At 42.7% G+C, this 20525-nt stretch overlaps 1 protein-coding gene across 4 annotated transcripts in view; it reads left to right on the top strand.

Moving 5' to 3' along the window:
• The window catches only part of acsl6 (acyl-CoA synthetase long chain family member 6), an 87779-nt gene that overhangs the window by 31394 nt on the left and 35860 nt on the right, over nt 1-20525 (top strand). For 3 of the 4 annotated variants that reach the window (XM_060891124.1, XM_060891122.1, XM_060891125.1), the window contains exons 2-4: nt 4070-4290; nt 16634-16736; nt 18083-18147. In XM_060891124.1, coding sequence (XP_060747107.1) covers nt 4096-4290; nt 16634-16736; nt 18083-18147 — 363 coding nt within the window. In that variant the 5' untranslated portion in view covers nt 4070-4095. Of the gene's footprint in view, nt 1-3787; nt 3839-4069; nt 4291-16633; nt 16737-18082; nt 18148-20525 lie in introns of all 4 variants that reach the window. The other variant, XM_060891123.1, reaches the window with a different exon arrangement.

The following is a 20525-nucleotide window of genomic DNA, read 5'->3' as shown; positions in this document are numbered from 1 at the left end:
GAGCGGGAGGCCAGGGCGGAGCCGGCAGAGCGGGAGGCCAGGGCGGAGCCGGCAGAGCGGGAGGCCAGGGCGGAGCCGGAAACCAGGGTGGCGCCGCAGGCAGGGTCAGCGACCAGAGCAGGACCGGAGACCAGGGTGGCGCCGCAGGCAGAGTCAGCGACCAGAGCAGGACCGGAGGCCAGGGTGGCGCCGCAGGCAGAGCCAGCGACCAGAGCAGGACCGGAGACCAGGGTGGCGCTGCAGGTCGGGCCAGAGACCATAACGGCGTTGGCGGCCAGGGTGGTGCTGAAGGCGCTTTGAACCTGTAAAGATGGACAGGAAAGGGAGAGACTGACAGAGACAGGGAGACAAAGCTGGGGACCACTGGTTCCGTCGACCCGGTCGGTTCGGCTGGTTCTGTCGACCTGGTAGACCCGGCTGGTTCTGTTGACCCGGTCGGTTCCATTGACCCGGTCGGTCCGGCTGGCTCGGTTGACCTGGACGGTCCCATTGACCCGGTCGGTTCGGCTGGTTCTGTCGACCTGGTTGGTTCCGTCGACCCGGTCGGTCCGGCTGGTTCTGTCGACCTGGTTGGTTCCGTCGACCCGGTCGGTCCGGCTGGTTCTGTCGACCCGGTCGGTCCGGCTGGTTCTGTCGACCCGGTCGGTCCGGCTGGTTCTGTCGACCCGGTCGGCCCGGTCGGATCCGGTGTCTCGGCGGGTTCGGGCGCTTCGGCAGGTTCGGGCGCTTCGGCAGGTTCGGGCGCTTCGGCAGGTTCAAGCGCTTCAGCCGGTTCAGGTGCTTCAGCAGGTTCATGTGCGTTGGCAGGTTCAGGCGTTTCAGCAGGTTCAGGTGCGTCGGCGGGTTCGGATGCTTCAGGTGCCTTAGGTGCTCGAGCCGGTGCCGTAGGGATGCCGGCCGCCCGGACCGACGCCATCGGGGTGTCCGCCAGCTTGGCGATCAGCCGGTTCCCCCGGGCCTCGCCCGAGCTTTCCGGTCTGGCACCCATGTGGACGGGTTCGGTCACTGGTGTGCACAGGTCTGGGTCGGACCGAGGTACTGTAGGGGCCTCGGGCGTCCGTGGCTGGCCTGGCTCCGCAGCCCACGGACCCCGATGCCTACTGCCCCCCCCCAAAAAATATTTAGGGCCGGTGTCCGACTCTGTCCTGTGCACGGTTAGGGAGGACCCGCCCAGGAGCAACGCTATGTTGGCCAGGTCCGTGAAAGGCCCCACCTCTTGGCCCAATGGCACTAGGTAGCGCAGCCCGTCCTTCAATCCATGCCGGAAGATGTCCTTAAGGGCCCTCTCCCCAAAATCCACCTGATTGCATAAGTCCAGGAATACCTCCGTATACTCCTCAATTGGGGAATCCCCCTGATACAAACAAAACAAAATGTCTGCTGGATCCATGTGGTTGGTCGTTCTGTCACGATGCAGGACAAAGGCGAGTGAGGATCCAAATGCAGATTTTAAAGTTTAATAGTCCAAAACCACAAGAAACAGCTAAACAGACAGAACAGATCAGGGCAGAACACAGAGCTTACAGGAAACAGGAAACAGGAAACAGGAAACAGGAACAGGCACACCGACATCCAACATCTAGCAACGACCAACACCAGGGAAGTGGACAAACAGAGTATATATATCAAACAGGAACCAATCACAGAGCAGAGACAATCAGAGACTAAGACAACACACCTGAAGGAGAGAAGGAGTACAATGAATGTCCATGGAAACCAAAGAGTGGGCGGAGCAAACAATTAACCACAGGAAAAGACAGCAGACAGAAACAGGACAGAAACACAGACAGACTCATTACACTATCTAATCCTCAATACATTGGATTAGTTTCAACTTTTCTCTGACTTTCCTAACTGCCTTTTCCTGGAAATCCACAGTCCATCACCCACATACAATATTGAAATACAGAACCAGGTCCATAATTAGTTATCATAAATTGAACATGAAAAAATAAAAAAAATGTGAAATTGAAAAAAATCATCACTCATCTTTGCTTCCTCCACTACCCACGTCTGTAATTTTATTTTTTTTCCTCATGACAATCAATCAACAGACGAATGCCTTAATTACCTCTTTTAGTTTGATTTTACCTGCAAAAAAGTACCCTTTGCTATGCTTGTCAGCATGCAGTGGCAGCTTTCCTCAAAGCTTGCTGAAAGTAGTTACATCATTAAAGCATATGTGTTGCAGTACACAGTCAGTTCCCAGAACTTTCATGTAACTTTACCGGTTCCCGGAACCATTGGCCAGAATCCAAACTTATATTTTGCCTATCCTTGAGGCAGATTTTCTGTAGATGGAAATATCAAGAATATAAATAAATCAAATTACCACTTAGCTCAGAATCCTGTCATTGGGTCAGTCTCTTGTTTGTTCAGATCTCTCCCCACTAGTAGTTAATTTCGTGGTTCGACGAAGTAACCGTTTTCGGGTTGGCCATGGACCAGACCAATCAGGGATCAACTTTGAGACTGGCACACAGAAGAGGGATCTCGGTGGGACCTTCAAAAATGTGGTGGCAGTTTTGATCTAGATGTATAACATACACTCAAACTCAGAGGTGGTGGTAAAAGCAAAGAAGTAAAGAAAGAATTTTATTTTGCTGCAGCAAAAGTCGTCTTCCATACAGTGCAAAGTACACAGTAAAGAGGCAAAATCTAGGGTTTTAGCTCTCCCTTTTGTATCCCAGGTATGTGTGTGTGTGTATGTGCGTATATGTGTGTGTATGTTTGTGTGTATATGTTCATGCACCCTCCCTGGTTACTGAAGATGTATCCCTTTTAATTATTACCTCAACAAGGCCACATTCCATTTTCAGTTCTTATTGTACACATGCACACATACTCCCCTAAAGTTCCCATAACAATTGGAGCAAGGGCCTCTTAGTCTGACACAGGGCCTCCTAGTCTGACACACAGAATTCTTTAAAACACATAACAATTATATAAAAACACTTTGAAATTTAGAGTGAAATTTTAAAATAAAATTTCCACTACAGATCTTATATTTTACAGTCTTCTAATTGAGAGTCTTCTAATTGAACGTAAGATAGAATACTGTGCACAACATATGTCTGACACATTTAGAGTGGTTTTCTGGATTGGAAGTACCCTTGATGTCTTGAAGGCAGTCAATACATAGCCAGATGTTGTGGAATCATTTATAATATGTTAAGAGTATAAGTATAACTGTATAAGATGTTAGAGATGTAGCATTATGAGATGATCTGAAGCTTTTGTTGTATGGATGGATTCCAGTGGACAGGTGGTTTGTTAGAATATGTAATCTCTTGGATCTCTTTTGTAGAAGAGAAGACAAATGCACATGTACTGAAAGAATAGTGAATTATGTAAAGGATACATATTAATAACTGATGCATAGTAATGATCAGAAATGTGGTCACAGGGTAGCACTGATATCTACAGGTGGGGAAGGAAATAAGATGCTCAGTACTTTATTCTGTTGTGCATCAGAGGGTTGCTGTTGAATTACAAAGGGTTACAGAGGGTTGCTGTTGAAGTACAAAAAGTCTCACAGATGAAGTCAGATTTCTGGCTGGAAGAATATCAGTTCTAGAGCCCACCTACCACCACTATTTGGAACTTAAACAACAGTGGAGGGTAAAGAAAAATAAAACTTTTATCCACAGCTGTAGGCATCAGTTTTACCATACGATCTCGTTTCAGAACATTACTATGCATCCTTTATATTGACCCTCAGTATTCTTACACTACATGCACAGCCTTCCCCTCCTCTTTTCTTTACACATTTTTTTTTCTCTTCTAGAAAAGATGATGCTTATCCAGTAAGATGTCCAGTCTGGAGCAAGGCCAAAGAGTGAGACACATTTGACTAAACAGTTCAAATCTAGCTTCTTTCCTGAGGAAAACTGCTAATGTGGTATTGTCTGGGATGTAGTAGGCACATTGTTTTTCAACTCTGACCTATATTTAATACGTATGTTAACCCATGAACCCAAAACTATGCTTAATACCAAAACTGAATGGGGCTTAATACATCCAGAATGAAATGTATGTTTATCTCCGATTCTGTTTCTTTCCCTTGCAGAACTGAGCACTACACTGATTGACAGGATGCAGGTGCAGGAGCTGGTGCTTAGCGGGTGGTTAACGGAATTGGAAAAGCTGTGTCATCTCATCTGTTCATCACCCACTGCTGTGCTGTTTGGGCTTGGTGCTCTGACTGCCATTTTAACCTATTGGCTAACAACACACCCTCATGCCATCGTGCCTCCATGTGACATTCTCCACCAATCTGAAGAAATTGAGGTATTAATATTTGATTCATATTTTTATGGGTTAATTTAGGAACTTAGGTAAACTCACAATTACTGTACCTGGGGCTACTAGGTGATATTTGTTCCAGTTAGATTCGTTTTGTCACTGTTTCTCTCTGCTCCACTGAGGAAACTGCAGCTCAAATTATACCAATCCACAGTGTTCTGAAAATTGTTTTCCCATCCACATCACACCTCTGTGAAATTGCAGGCTGCCATTTCTGTTAGGGGAAAGGGTTTTTTGACCTCTTCATTTCTACAGCTTAAAATAAATGAATGAGCAGCTGTGTTGTCAACTCATTTATCATCTGTTGTGTGCTGCTAAATAAATAAGCAAAAATTAATGTTACGGGATGTATACTGTATATCAAATCGTAAATTCATATGAAACATCATTTAACTAAATGACACTAATATCTGGGTTTGTATTAAAAAACATCTAAACTTGCTCATCCCAATATAGTATTATAGTATAGGCCAGTGGGGAAGAATGGGTGGTTATTATGTCAAGGCTTTAAAAGGAAATAGCTGAATTAAAAAAAAACTATATGCTCCTCTACCTTCTCAGTACTACAGATTTCTACTACAGATTACCCAATTTTATTATTGATAAAGTACAGTACATAAATATAATAGGATGTTGTTAGCCTTCACACGATATTTTCTAGCCACTGTATCATTCTTCCAAAGTGTGTCTTTGACTGTTAGTGAAAGTTCTCGGTTGCCCAATTCATAATTGGCTTCTGCTTGGGTCAACTTCTTGGACAAGTAAGCACATGGGTCGAACTTACCTTGGTTTTCATGACAGTGCAGCCCCTATCCTATAATTACAATTATAATATAAAATATAAATCTTAATCTTATATAATAAAGCTAAGCTGCATGGGTTAAGAGGCTGATGGGATGTTCAAAGCCTGTGCTGAGATGGGCTGGGAATGCAGGAGATTGTCCAGTTCTATAGAAGAGGTTGAGGTTCTGTGAAGCAATGTCTTTACAGTACATGTTATCTTAGCCTGGAGACCTGGGTAAGGTCCTTCCCAGATCACGGCACATAGTACCATGTCATTTCAGCCACTTTGAGCAGTCAGAGTTCTGAATTTTAAAACATACCTGAACCCAGTGGAAGGAGCATAGTAACTGTGCTGAGTGTAGCCTGTGTGGATATAAATAGTCAAATCCTTCCGATATTGTAAATCAACTTGAGTGTGTCAGATTAGCAATGTGTGAGGAAAAGGACAGTTGATTGTGTACGGCTACCCCAAAGTTGTGTGAGGTGAATGAAGGCCAAATCAGTGAGATTACAAGAACCAGAAATTTGTATGAATCACCAGAAATGAACAGCAATTCAGTTTTGCTGGGATCTAATGAGCTTGTCATCCAGATTTTCATCCGCACACCACTGGTATGAAAACCCTTGTGAGGATTTGACTTAACCAAGGGAATGAATATAGTCAAATCAAGTCAAGAAGCTTTTATAGTCATTTCAAGTAGGTATAGCTGTATAGTATATAGTGAAAAGAAACGTTTCCCCAAGACCCTGCTACATACAGTACAGTAAATAAACGTAGAGGTACATAACACAAGACAGCGCTACATAGAACAACACAGAACTAGGGACTGAATGACAGTGCAGACAGACAAAACAAAACACTACAGGACAAAAAACACAAGATAGTGCCAACCAGTGTCCATTCTTTATGTTGTAAAAAGTATACGGTCGTAAACATTGTACAAAAGAGGGTTGTAAACACAGGGTTCTTGCAAACATATGTAGGGGCGTAAACTGTGCAAAAGAGGATTGTAAACACAGGGCTCTTGCAAACACACTTCTGTTTAAGCAGCAATTTGGTAAGATATTAAAATGTGGTGTGCAAAAAAACTATTTTAATGAATGTGCAAAACTGGGATTGAGTAAACGTGGAAGTGTGTGTGTGTGTATTCGTCCAGTAACAGTTCAGTTCTGGGTGTTGAGAAGCCTATATGCTGACTCGTCATTCTTGCTGATTAGACTGTGCATTGCTACGCAGTTGTGAATCAGCACAATGAATAGCGGTGACCTGAGCACACAGCCATAAAGAGTACAGGTGCTCAGTATGGTGATGCTTTAGATGTTGTTCCCGATCTGGACAGACTGTGGACTCCCAGTCAGGAAACAGGAAACGAATAGAGCATACCATGTCAGACTATGTGATCTAAAGATAAAACTCAAATAATTTTACAATGGCTAACTCACACAAGAATGTGCACACAAGAAATTAATTATTTTTATTTCAGAATGTTAAAGTAAATGCTCTTAACAATCACTAGATTTGTAAACATAATTAAACCAGTAGGCTAATTTGATGTATTATAAAATGGACATTTTAAATTGTTAATCATTATACCTACTTATCAGTTGATAGGAACATGTTCAAAATCACAATTAAGATTAATTTATTTTACTTTAAAATTAGCAGGTAGTATCAGAGGGTGACGATCACCCACTTGAAGCCCAGACACTCTTTCTGGATTTTATACTTGGTCTCCCATACTAAAAGCACAGTGTTTAGCATGGTGTACTTCTCACCCTCTGCCAAACCAATGGAATCTGCCAATAACCCTTGCATAATTCCAGTGTTGAATAAATGTAAGCCTGTTTAACACCCTACATCATAATAGTGTATAATATATGAAATATATTGAAAAATATCTATTAAAAAATTAATGAACAAGGAATGTCCAAACCAAGTAACATCAAATGACAATTTCCAGGTTTGTTAAAAATAATAACTTGTTTCTACGTTCATATTGTTATAAGTAACAAATCAAACTAACATAATTGGAATAACATTTTTAAAGAATGCAAAGTTTCAAGATCTACAATGAACAATGTATTGTGGAATGAAAAGAAATGTCTAAAAGCCAACATCATTTACAGCAAAACAAAAAGAATTTGGAGAGATTTACAGATCCAACTACATGAAAAAAAATCTTTGTAGGCAGAGTAACTCCTTTAGTATGTGCTACTGTAGCCTAAGTTATGCTTTACATTAACTCGTTATTTTAGGAGACAGTTTCCCATCTTCCATGCCAAGCAAAACGTTTTGCACAAATTCAAATGCTTTCACAAGTGCTTTGGGATATTACTGTATATGTGAAGAGCATACAGTATTTGCGTACTGATGTTGGTACTGTATGTGAAAAACTGGTCATTATTTCCTGCAGTGCTGGGAAATGTATGGTATTGGGCTACGTTTGTAACAGGTGCCATTGGAAAAGTTGCAGCTTGATCCCAAATGCTTTGATGTGTGAATAGAGTTGGCTTATCACTGCATTTTGCCCCTTGAAGGCTTGTATTTAGTGTGTTCAGATGTCGTATTATATCAACTAAAAATCCAAAATCAACCAGCCACCAGGATCAGATAGTTCTGGCATCGGTTGTCCTTTTTTTCCAACAATTGTCCGATTTCCTTACTAAGACCGCAGAAGCGCTGCAGTGCAGAACCCCGACTGAGCCATCTTACATCGCTGTGATATACAACATCTCCATATTCAGCCTGGATGTCAAGTAGAAACTGTTGAAACTGGCGGTGGCACAGGGCTTTGGTGTGAATGTAATTTTTATCACTGGTTTCATAACATGATCATATTTCAGATGTTTAGCACAGAGAACTTGGTTGGTGAATAATGCAGTGGAGTTTTATAGCTTTACCTCCTTCTTCGTTGACTTTGTTACAGACTAGGGTTGGTAATCCACTTTGCTCGCCAGCCATGGCAGGTGCACCATCCGTAATAATCCCAGTGACTTTATTCCACGATATTTTCATGTCATCTACGGCAGAACAAAAAGAAGCAAACAAATCTGTTCCTCTTGTTTGGTACTTGGTACTTTAGGCACTGCCGGTCAAGTAGCTCTTCACTCACGATCATCTCATTGTCCACTCCTCTCAAAAAAATCAGTAACTAGGCAGTGTCAGATGCGTCCGTGCTTTCATCGCAGGCTAACGAAAAAAAGTCAAACTCCACTGCTTTTGCATCTAATTGCATCTTAATATCCGATGAAACGTCTTCAATTGTCAGCGTACTCCTTCGTTGTTCCCGTTCGCGGCACGCACTTGTGACGTCATTCCCTAGTCGCCAGACTTTTATACTCGGCAGCACTATTTAAGCGCGCCGTTCATGCTGGACTGTTGCCAGATGATCTCTCTTCAGTACGTCGCGGTCTGTGAGACATCCTGTTGCCTCCTGTCTGAAGTTTGCCAGTATTCTCGCTGCTGTCGGCTCCGAGTGTGGTTGCCAGGTTGGATTTACTTTTTCCCCTTTTCTCCCCTTGCCTGCCTTTTTTTCCAGTTTTCCAGTTTATTTTTGAGTTTATTTTTAGGATTCAGTTTTGTACGAACTTTTCTCTCCCGTTCCAGTGGATTATTTATTTTCTCCCTGTTTGGATTATTTCCTGTGAGTGGATGACCTGTTCCGTGTCAGAAACTGTACTCCCACGGACTATTTGCTGCTCCTGTGCTCATGTGTCACCTCCTTACAATTGTCTGTGCATGAGGTTTGAGTGTACACCTTTGCCTGCTATTCTTTTCCTAACAGAATTCCTTAACTCATTAAAGCTCTCTTTTGAACATTGGCCTGGATTTGGGTTCTCCCCCCGACTCTCTCTCTCTGAATGCTGATGGTATCATCTGGCCAACAATGAACCCAGCAGGATCTCAGGAGTTACAGTCACAGCTCGACTCCTTGTCCAAATCCTCCGCTGCTCACGAACATCAACTCAAGGAGCCACATCCACTAATGAACTCATTCGGCGCATGAGCATGCTCACCACGGCACAGGCCTCCTCACCATTTCTGAGGCCACCGGCCCAGCCCCCCCTACCCATGGCAGAGCAAAACCAAAACCACATCTGCCTCACCCCGAGCGCTTCTCTGGAGAGGCAGGACTTTGCTGCGCGTTCCTGATGCAGTGCTCAGTGATTTGAGCTCCAGCCCTCCTCCTTCCCTTCGGATCGGTCTAAGGTAGCGTACGTTATCTCCTTGTTATCTGGCAAGGCCAAGATCTGGGCTACAGCAGAGTGGGAACGTCAGTCTTTCATCTCTTCTTCATTTGATGCCTTTTCGGCAGAACTGCGCAAGGTTTTTGACTCCACGCTTCCCAAGCTGGACGCCACTCGAGCCCTGCTCGAATCATCTCAGGGGTCTCGCTCCGTGGCGGAGTACGCTGTGGATTTCCGTATGGCAGCTGGGGACAGTGGGTGGAACTCAACAGCTCTCTACGATGCTTTCTACCGTGGCCTAGCTCCCGATGAGCTTGACGACCTGGTCGGTCTGGCAACCAGGATTGATCGCCGAATCCAGGAACGAAGAGAGGAGGGACACCCAACCCATTCCTGGCCTCCCAGAACCTCGTACCCCAAGCCTCGTTCAGAACCTGGCAGATCATACCTGCCTCCCAGGGACCCGTATGTCAAGCCCCGCTTGGAACCTAGCAGATCCTACTCGCCGCCATCTCCTCAGCCCATGGAGATAGGACAGCGTCTCCTGTCCTCAGCAGCGAAGGAGCGACGTCGGGCCCACGACCTCTGTCTGTACTGTGGTAAGGCAGGACACTTTGCATTCGCATGTCCAGCAAAAGACAGGGCTCGCCGTTGAAGGAGGAGCCCGTGGTGAGCCTCTGGTGCTTAGCCTCCCCCAAGCCACTTCTCAAAGCACGTTTACTGATCGGGAGCCAAGGACACGATCTTGCAGTTTTAGTAGACTCTGGAGCTGACGTGGAGTTCCTTGATGAGGAGTTAGTGCGTCAACTGGGGATCGAGACCGAACCACTACCCACCATTCTCCAGGTGCGGGCCCTGGATGGGCATATCCTCCACCGAGCTCGCTACCGTGCCAAACGTCTGTTGATTTCCATTGCCGATGAACATACGGAGTGGATCTCCTGCCTAGTTATCCCCTCACCCCATGCTCCAGTCATGTTCGGATTGCCTTGGCTTCAGAAGCATAACCCTCATCTGGATTGGTCCAGCAGCCGGGTCCTTGGTTGGGGGATCTACTGCCAGGCTCACTGCCTGACCACCTTGACACCCTGCCCATTATTAGTCAAGGAGGACCTGCCATCCGACCTCTCTCTGGTGCCGGCTGAATACCATGATCTGGGCCAAGTGTTCTGTAGAGCTAGTGCCACTTCCCTGCCACCTCATAGACCTTACGACTGTGCCATCGACCTCCTGCCAGGCACTGTTCCCCCACGGGGATGCTTGTACCACCTATCCAAGCCTGAAAGGGAGGCCATGACCCAGTATATACAAGAGTCCATGGAGTCAGGTATTATCCGCCCGTCGTCATCCCCAGCCGGTGCTGGATTTTTCTTTGTGGAAAAGAAGGATGGTACACTACGGTCCTGTATAGACTATCGGGGTCTTAATGCCGTCACCGTTAAGAATCGCTACCCTCTGCCACTCATGGCCTCCGCTTTTGAGCTCCTCCAAGGAGCCACCATTTTCACTTAGCTGGACCTTTGGAACGCCTATCACCTAGTTTGTATTCGGGAGGGTGACGAATGGAAGACCGCATTCGACACCCCCACTGGTCATTACGAGTATCTGGTGATGCCACTTGGTCTCACTAATGCCCCAGCGGTGTTCCAGGCGCTGGTAAATGACGTTTTACGGGATATGTTAAATCTGTTCGTGTTTGTTTACCTGGACGACATCCTCATCTTCTCCCCCAAACCCGAGGAACACACCCGTCATGTCCGTACAGTGCTCCAGAGGCTTTTTTAGAACCAATTATATGTAAAGGCAGAGAAATGTGAGTTCCATGTCACGAGGACCACTTTCTTGGGCTTCATTCTGGCAGCAGGGAGTGTACGGATGGATCCCGACAGACTCAAGGCTGTTAGAGATTGGCCCCGCCCTGGGACACGTAGGCAGCTTCAGCAGTTCTTGGGATTTGCCAATTTTTATCGGCGAGTCATCCGGGGCTACAGCGCAGTCGCTGCACCCTTGCACCAGCTAACTTCCCCCCGTCAACACTACTCTTGGGTACCTCAGGCTGAACAAGCCTTCAAGAAGCTGAAGCAGCTTTTCACCTCAGCCCCCATCCTCACCTTGCCGGATCCACTTGACAATTTGTAGTGGAGGTTGATGCGTCAGATACCGGTGTTGGGGCCGTTTTGTCTCAAAGGGACACCAAGGACAATAAACTTCACTCGTGTGCCTTCTTTTCCTGTCATCTCTCCTCGTCTGAACGGAACTACACTATTGGCGGACGTGAGTTACTGGCAGTCAAACTCACCCTGGAAGAATGGCGTCACTGGTTGGAGGGTGCTGAACAACCATTTCTGGTCTGGACGGACCATAAGAACCTGGAATATCTCCGGACAGCCAAGAGGCTGAAACCCCGACAGGCTCGTTGGGCACTCTTCTTTGGAAGGTTTAACTTCACGCTGTCCTATCGGCCGGGAACGAAGAACGGGAAGCCAGATGCTCTCTCTCGTCAATTCTCCCCCAATCACATCGAGTCTACCGCTGAACACATTCTTCCTCACCCCGTTGCTATTCGGGCACTTCGACTAGGGATCGAGAGAAGAGTTCAGCAAGCCGTGTCTAACCTGCCGGTTCCTACAGACTGTCCAGAGGGCAAACTCTTTGTTCCTGATCATCTCCGGTCCCAAGTTCTCCAGTGGTGTCACAATTCCCGGCTTTTCTGTCACCCCGGTTTACCTCGGACCCTGTCTGTTCTCCAACGACGGTTCTGGTGGCCCTCGCTCAGACGTGACGCTCGGGACTTTGTCGCGGCCTGTCCAGTATGTGCACAACACAAGTTTTCCCGATTTCTCCCATCCAGTCTCCTTCGGCCTCTGCCGATCCCTTGCAGACCTTGGTCACATATTTCGCTGTATTTCGTCACTGGCCTCCCTCTTTCCGATGGCTACTCCACTATTCTCACTGTGGTCGATCGCTTCTCTAAGCTCGTCCATTTTGTTCCCTTGACCAAGCTTCCTTCTGCCAAAGAAACGGTGTTGCTTCTCCTTCAGCACATTTTCCGACTCCATGGCATTCCCCGGAATATAGTCTCCAACAGGGGACCCCAGTTTACCTCCAATTTTTGGAAGGAATTTTGCCAGCTCCTGGGCGTCTCCATTAGCCTCTCCTCAGGGTTTCATCCCCAGTCCAATGGGCAGACGGAACGGCTCAACCAGGAGCTAGAGACGGGTCTCCGCCTCCTCTGTGCCGAGGATCATTCGTCCTGGGCCTCCAACTTGGTATGGGTCGAGTATGCCCATAATTCTCTGCCCTCTGCTGCCATGGGTCTGTCCCCTTTTCAGGCTGCCTATGGCTATCAACCCCCATTGTTCTCTACTCAGGAGCTAGAAGCCTCGGTTCCTTCAGCCTTGGCCCTCGTGAGGCGCTGTCATCGAGTCTGGAGGAGAGCTCGCCTCACCTTGCTGAAAAAGCGGGCGCCGCCCTGCTCCTCCTTACCGTGTTGGGCAACGGGTGTGGCTTTCCACCAAGGATCTCCCTCTGAAGCTGGCATGCAGGAAGCTGGCTAACCGTTTCGTTGGCTCAAGCTCCCCAGGGTGTTGCGCATCCACCCGACTTTCCACGTTTCCAGGCTGAAACCTGTCCAGTCCTGCGCGCTGGTTCCCTCCACCAGACCCCCTCCTCCCCCCGGGTCATTGATGGGGCCCTGCTTTTACTGTCCGTCGGCTCCTGCGCTCCAGATGTCGTGGGAGAGGGCTGCAGTACCTGGTGGACTGGGAGGGATACGGCCCCGAGGAACGCTCCTGGGCTCCGGCATGCCACATCTTGGATCCGGACCTCATCTCCCATTTTCACCGTGAACACCCCGACCAGCCAGGTGGGACATCATGAGATGCCCCGTGGAGGGAGGGGTACTGTCAGCGTACTCCTAAGTTGTTCCCATTTGCGGCGCGCACTTGTGACATCATTCCCTAGTCGCCAGACTTTTATACTCGGCAGCACTATTTAAGCGCGCCGTTCATGCTGGACTGTTGCCAGATGATCTCTCTTCAGTACGTCGCGGTCTGTGAGTCATCCTGTTGCCTCCTGTCTGAGGTTTGCCAGTATTCTCACTGCTGTCGGCTCCGAGTGTGGTTGCCAGGTTGGATTTACTTTTTCCCCTTTTCTCCCCTTGCCTGCCTTTTTTTCCAGTTTTTTGTGCTCCGTTGTTTTCCAGCCGGTTGGAGTTTATTTTTATATTTTTCTAAGACAAGTTTTCTAAGACATAAGCACTCTTGTATTTATCACACGTTCTATGAACTGTCGCTTCTTCCTTACTTCATCTCGATGTGCTGATGTTTTTCTGTTCTACCGATATCTCCCTTGTTTTCCCTGCACTCTTTCTGTGGATTTTACACCCTTCATGCTCAGCAATTCTTTGATGAGAACTTTCCATGCGCTCATTCCACCTTTGATGAATGAACTATCACTGGCTGAGGTTCTGGCAAATAGCAGACAAATACAACAGCATAAAGAGTGAGACTCTTCACAGTATGTAAACCATTGCATAGGCCATGCAAAATAATTAAAGGGTTTCTCTTTTACTCGCTTCCTTTTTCCTTCTCCTCAAGTTCCCTAATATCTTTCTGCCTCTTCATTCTGCCAGGATCATCAGACTCATACACTAAAAGAGTTCTAATGTAAATGTAAACTTAAACCAGTCATCTCAATTGCAAAATTGTCTCAATTTTTCATCAAATATATTTTTTCTTATTTTCCTTCTACCTGTCTCACTCCCTGGCAGAATCTGATGTGTGATCACTGCACCAGAGCTACTGCTAGGTTGACTGTCTCCACCTTTTATTTAAAAAAAAAAAAGGGAAAGAAGTTTAAATTTAGTACAATAATGACTACATTATGACAACATATTTTTAAAAAATCATAATAAAATGTTATTGCATTTTTATAACATTTTATATTTTTTCCTGTTTGCACTATAGCTCTTGTCTCCCTGCTCGCTTTCAACCTATATAAAAGAATGTGAATATTTATAGCTAATAAGCTTTTTTATAGTTTAATACTTGCAAAGAAAAAACTACAATATTTACAGATAAAACTGACTTGCACTTGAATCCGAAGAACAGATCAGAAATTTTGTAACATATCGCTGCTTCTTCTTGAAGCACTTTCTTTTTCCATGCCCTTTCCCTTCCACACTACTATTGTATGTTTTGAATGATGAATATACATTGGTGCTGTAACTGCAGTTCTTATATGGTCAAACAACAGTCTCATAAGATGCACTAAGGTGACTATACAGTGTGTATTCAGAAATGGATTGTTCAAATCTACACAGAGTACATTTAAATGAAATGTGTGTCTGAATTGGTTACTATCTATTACATGGTAACTACATATGTGAGTTTTGAATGCACTGGATACTGTATGTAAAATGTGAAGGGGCATTCAGGACACATACATGGCAGAGGACTTATTTTAGAGCAGTGTCTGTGTTCCACTCTGTAGTGTCTGAGGAGGTGGACTTTGGAACCATGAATTTTTCTGGACACCCTGCACTTCCAGTTCATCATCCTATTTGAAATGAAAAAGCAAATATTTACACCGTTGAACTTCACAATTCAAACAGTAATAGTAAGCAGGATCTAAAAATAAAGTATGTACTGACAGGTACAGACTATGCAAAATGATTAAACAATATACCTGTAAATGTTATGCTTAGCAAACAATAAGTGCCCTGAGATGCCCTGAGTGTAATGTTAAAACTTTCTGGTTATGATTTAAACAGTAATAGCAAATTGGATGTAAGAAAAAGTTAAAATTATGCACTGACTCACACGTCATGCAAAATGATGCTCAAATTAAACAATGTCAACATTGTGCAAAGTACAGAAAGTACCTAGAAATTGTCATTTCATTTTTAAACATGAATATGATTCATGTAACTTTACAGAAATAACATGTTCCAAAAACACAAATCCTGCTGATCATAGCAGGACGTTTGGGAAACTAGTGCATGGAGCTTTTCTCCTGGGACTTCTACAGAATGTCGAAGACGGCTGCCTTGGTTTCGTTGTTCAATGGACATAAGAATCCTTTACAGCCAAAACTGTACATTTGTTTTTTAAACAAACAAACAAAAAAAAATCTATTTTTAATGAATTTATAATCATGTGTTCTTTTGTAGCAGCTATGGGCACCGAACTAAAAGCTTATCTTATTGGCCAACAAGTTTCAGCGCAGAGCGAGGCAACTAATAGGAATTCAGGATATACTTTATTTCCTCAAGGCCTATTAATTTGAACTAATTGTAATGATTTAAGTTAACAATACTAGATATAAATAATTACTTTACAGTACACATTAGGGTTTACAGTATATAAGGGAGAAACTTGTAAACTAAAGAATTAAAGATGATTTGCAAAGAGTAATAAGCCAGAATTGAAATCTTATTTGTGGTGTCTGAATCCTTTTTTCCTGTCAATTTTGTTTTTTAAACGTATATTTCAAGTCAAGTCAAGTCACTTTTACTGTCACATATTGTCACATATTGTCATATATTTGTTCCTACTTATGACCATATACCTTTTTGTTTATTTTTTGAAGTACACAAGTCAAATGTGTTTTAATTTAAAGAGGAAGGTGCCTATAAAAATGAAACCAAAAGTGTCTTAATACTTAGGGAACTTTTAAACATTTATAGGCAGCTAGATTTTTTAATAAGTAGTAACTCTGGATGGCCATCCAGTTAAATTGTGTGCTGTGGATAAAGTGAGATTGTTTTGATTATTGATTCAATTCTCAATCATTTTTAGCTCATATACAGTAGATAATATTTTTTGATAATTTCAGAAATGTTGCTATGGTGAGAAACAAAATCCTAAAAGTAAAATTTCATTGCTTATAAAATACTATAACTACAAGGCCCCAGTACCTGATTCATTCTGTCTATTATGATCCACTGTGTTCTGCTTTGCTCAAAAGATGTGTGTTTTCCAGTTACGTAATAGCCTTCCAATAATTGCGTGAGACGTTTGCTGTTTCTACTTTTTCCCCTCTCTGGGATCTCTGGGAATCTCAAGGAGTTTTGGAAACTATTGCTGTCTCCTCTGATCTTTTTCATGCACACACACAAAAAACTTTGCAACAATTCCCAATTGTGCAATTCCTATGATTCCTTACATATATTGTCATGTTCTTTATTCCTCTCAATGGAGTTATTCTTCTCAAAGATAATTATTTATCTGTATTTTTTGAATATACAAAATTGTAAATGTATTATTTTTTGAGTGTATATTGTTCAAAATGTGATTTTGTCATTACACATTAACAAAGGGTCAATTGTTTAATGCTTCTTCTAAAACTTTTTCAGGGCGGTGGCCATAGATCAATGTTGGTTGACGAGCCATTTACACGATATTATGAAGACACCAAAACCTTGTATGAGGCATTCCAGAGGGGACTGCATATAACTGGTGTGTACAGTATTTTGACTCTTTCAGCTTTAGCATATTGTAGATCAGAATGATTATAGAACTAGGGTATATTTGTTATAATATTTGACAAGTTTTTTCCATTATGTATTTTAAGTAAATTATATTATACTTGATATTCATTCAGGCACTATTAGACATAAAACTCTGAACTCCAATCAATTTAAAATGTCATTAATGTTCACATAAAGAGACAGAAAAGTTCAAAATGACATTAAATTCTAGTTTGCAGAATTCTATTAAGGTGTAGGCAGCAAGATGTTCTGGTGATTGAAATTTGCCAGATCTTGTGTTGACATAATAATGTAACAGGTGTTACCAAGCTCCAGTAAATCACGTGCATACATTTTGGTTATGCCCTTCTCTGTATAGAAATGTTTAAATCATTAAAGGATACAATAGAGAAACAAATTGATTTATTGACGTCTTGGACAATTCCATGCCAGTACACCAGATGTTGTTCTGGCAGGGTTTGTTTATGCAGGATAGCGGGGTAGTTCCAAGCCTGGTACCTAAGGGCTTTTGTTTGTACAAGACGCCGCTCCGCTTCCTGGTACCTGGTAGATGCTGTCTTCTATGTCTGTGGAGGATGTTGGCTGCCTGACCTGTCTCTCCTGTTTCTTTTGTGCTTTGTGACATTGCTCCACTTCTGTTCCTGTGGGGGATGCTGCTCTGCGTTCTGTTTCCCACGGCAGAGAATATTACCTGCTTTATTTGTATGTCTTCATTTTACTTGGTCCTCTGTGGACATCTTCCCACTCCTGTGGGGGACATGTCCCTTTTTCAGCATTTGGCAATAGATGCTCCTGCCCCCTTTCAGGATGTCACTCTGCCCCTGACTTAGCTAGGGTTGTTGCTCGGCTCTCGTGTCTGGGTTGTGGACTTTGCCCGGGCCTTGTGCTCAGCTGAGAACAACTAATATTATTCTAATGAATAATCTCATTTATCCAAACCCTCATACATGATGGATTATGGAAGTCTTCATGATATGAAATAACATTATGACTTTATAGCATACACCGTTCATTTGACTTTTTGATGGACTGTTTATTGTCTGCTGTCTAGTTTATATACAATTGCTGTATAGATGTATACAAATGCATACAAATGCCATGTTTGTTATATTTCTTTTTGGGGGGGATTCTAGGAAAAGAATATTTGCAGTTTAAAAAGCATGTGACAGCTGACTGTTTGAAGTAATGGTTAAAAGGCCAGGATCTCGACCGCAAAGCCAATAAAGTTTAAGAGATGCAAACATGGCATACTATTAAGCAAATCTCTTGATAAATTGTTTTGACATAACTCAGATGTGCCTTGTGTTTCCATAGGTGATGGACCGTTCTTAGGGTCTCGCCTCCCCAATCAACCTTACGAATGGCTTTCTTATCGAGAGGTGAGTATGAAAACGGTACAGCTAATAGGATGCAACATTTTTTTTATGTAGCTTAGGTTAGGTTTCTTTCTAATTTTAACTTTTTAAATCTTTATCTTTAAAAATAAATTAAAAATTATTAAAAGGGCAATTTATGTTATACATTCCTTGCATTTTTGGTGCTTCCTGTATAAACAGACAGATGTCCCCTACACAGAATATTGTATATCTTTAAGTGACAAAGCATCAAGTAGAAATATCAACATAAAGGTACAGAAATAAAATCTATTACTTTGGGCATACATAGATAGTGAAGAAATTCCTTAACAAGAGTGTGTGGGATGTGCAAAAATACTCACTACGCCAAACGAGCACTTTTGAGCTTTTGTGGCCTCAGCAATAAAAACAAAACGTTTGTGATGTCCTGGTGAGACTGGCTATATACAAAAAGCATGCTTAAAAAGCATTTCTTGCATAATATTTTGTTTTAGCAAATCATGCTAAACACAGCCCTTCTTAACAAAGGCTGTGCTCTATACCACTGTACAGGTTGGAAGTGCTATGTTAAGGAATCAACCATATTGCAATTAGTACTGTACAGTGCCCAGAGAACTCTCAGGTACTGTCCGTTCAATAAAGAAAATGTTGCACTGGGCAAATAATGGCTCAGTACTATCTGCTAATATTGCGGAGCATCTGATAGATTAAATCTATTTTCTGTCTAACTAAAAGTTGCTTCAAAAAAACAGAGCATAAAAGGATCCCTATGTTTTTTGTCTGTGAGTCTTCAGTGTCTGCAGAAGGTCTATGATGAATGCAAGATGTTGTAGACTCTCTTCATTGGTTCTGAACTAGAGAAAGACCCTGAAATAGTCCATTTTGGTTAGGTACAAATCAGTATTCCTGTGTAAATGTGCAGTTGGAGATACACATAAGGAATGGATAAATAATTATGGCTGGATAAAAAATCCCCACCATAGAGATTTCTAACTTTCTATCATCTAATGTAATGAACCAGACTATGGAGGGAGGGGACAAGTGTAGGGTGAGTTTAATAAAGAAAACAGGGGCCAAAAACAAAATAAACAAATTAAGTTAACAAATAAAGTTTGATCGGGGCAAAACAACAATATCCAAGGGTAATGACATCGAAAAATAAGAGAACAGTCCAGGTATCTAAACAGGAAACCAGAGTAGAAATAGATAGGCTTAGTAATGTCACAAACCTAAAGAGACTGAGCATATACCTTGCAAATAGTCACTGAAACAAAGGGGATTAAGAAAAGAACCAAACACATAAGGAACACCTAGGAGCAGTTGGGCTCAACTAATAGTTTGCCGATTGAGAATGGGGGAGCAGTGGTGCCTTTTTGGATCTGTAGTCCATATTTTTAAACTTATGCAGTATGTATTGTACATGGTGATAGATCACCCATGTTAAAATGGCAATATATGTGCATTATAACACCAAAGGGGATAACAGGGAATCTGTTGCCCATGTATGTGCATCAGTATAAAATAATTTTACACAGTACAATGCATATAGTGTATACGTACATCAAGTACATCAAGATTTATTTTACTTATTATTTACAACTTATTATTTATTTATTTATTTTTACTGCTGAGAAATACAAATAGAATAAAATTTGCAATCTTGTGGTAAAAAAAAACAACGTGGTAATTAAAATGTATTTAATCAAATCAATAGCCTGTGTGACATAAGCCAATATGGTCAGTGTCATTGAGGTGGGGTTCAATTGAACACTTATATTTTTATATTTTTAAATATGTTGCTTTGTCATGCCAGTGTTGATGAATTTGATTCATAAAACTAGTTTATAGTTATAAAGAGTTGTGTTATTTTTTAATCAATAACATGTGCAGATTTCTATCACACCACAAGATGGCATAAGTTCTACACCTTCATAAATAAACATGACGATTGTATTCCACATTTCAGATCTTCGTTTATTAAAACGGTTTATTAGAGGCCACATTATTAGAACATTATCTATTCGTCAACTTTTTTCTTATATACTGAATTTTTGTGTCTGTTCTGCTGTATTACATTTTTAAAAATTATTTTGCCACATTTTGAACATTTGTTTGAAAAAGAATTACCACCCTTATTGTTGTTATTTATTTGTTTTACTATAATTGTTAAAAGTGATTAAACTTGGCTTTGCTTCGTTTTTTATTTCAGACGCCATTTTTTATTATTAGGTGCTAGAACATTGAAGTAGCATTTTATGATAGTATGTTATCTTATATTAGCAAGCACTGATGTTTCTTCTTCTTCTTCTTCTTCTTCTTCTTTGTAGGAGTCTGTAATTTGGTACAATGATAGAGAACAGTCTTCAGAGCAGTTTTGGTGTACATCACTGTAGTGCTTTTGG

Source organism: Tachysurus vachellii, chromosome 17 (assembly GCF_030014155.1).
Source record: "Tachysurus vachellii isolate PV-2020 chromosome 17, HZAU_Pvac_v1, whole genome shotgun sequence".
In the NCBI taxonomy this organism is placed as follows: Eukaryota; Metazoa; Chordata; class Actinopteri; order Siluriformes; family Bagridae; genus Tachysurus; species Tachysurus vachellii.
This window is presented reverse-complemented; position numbering and strand designations above follow the sequence as displayed.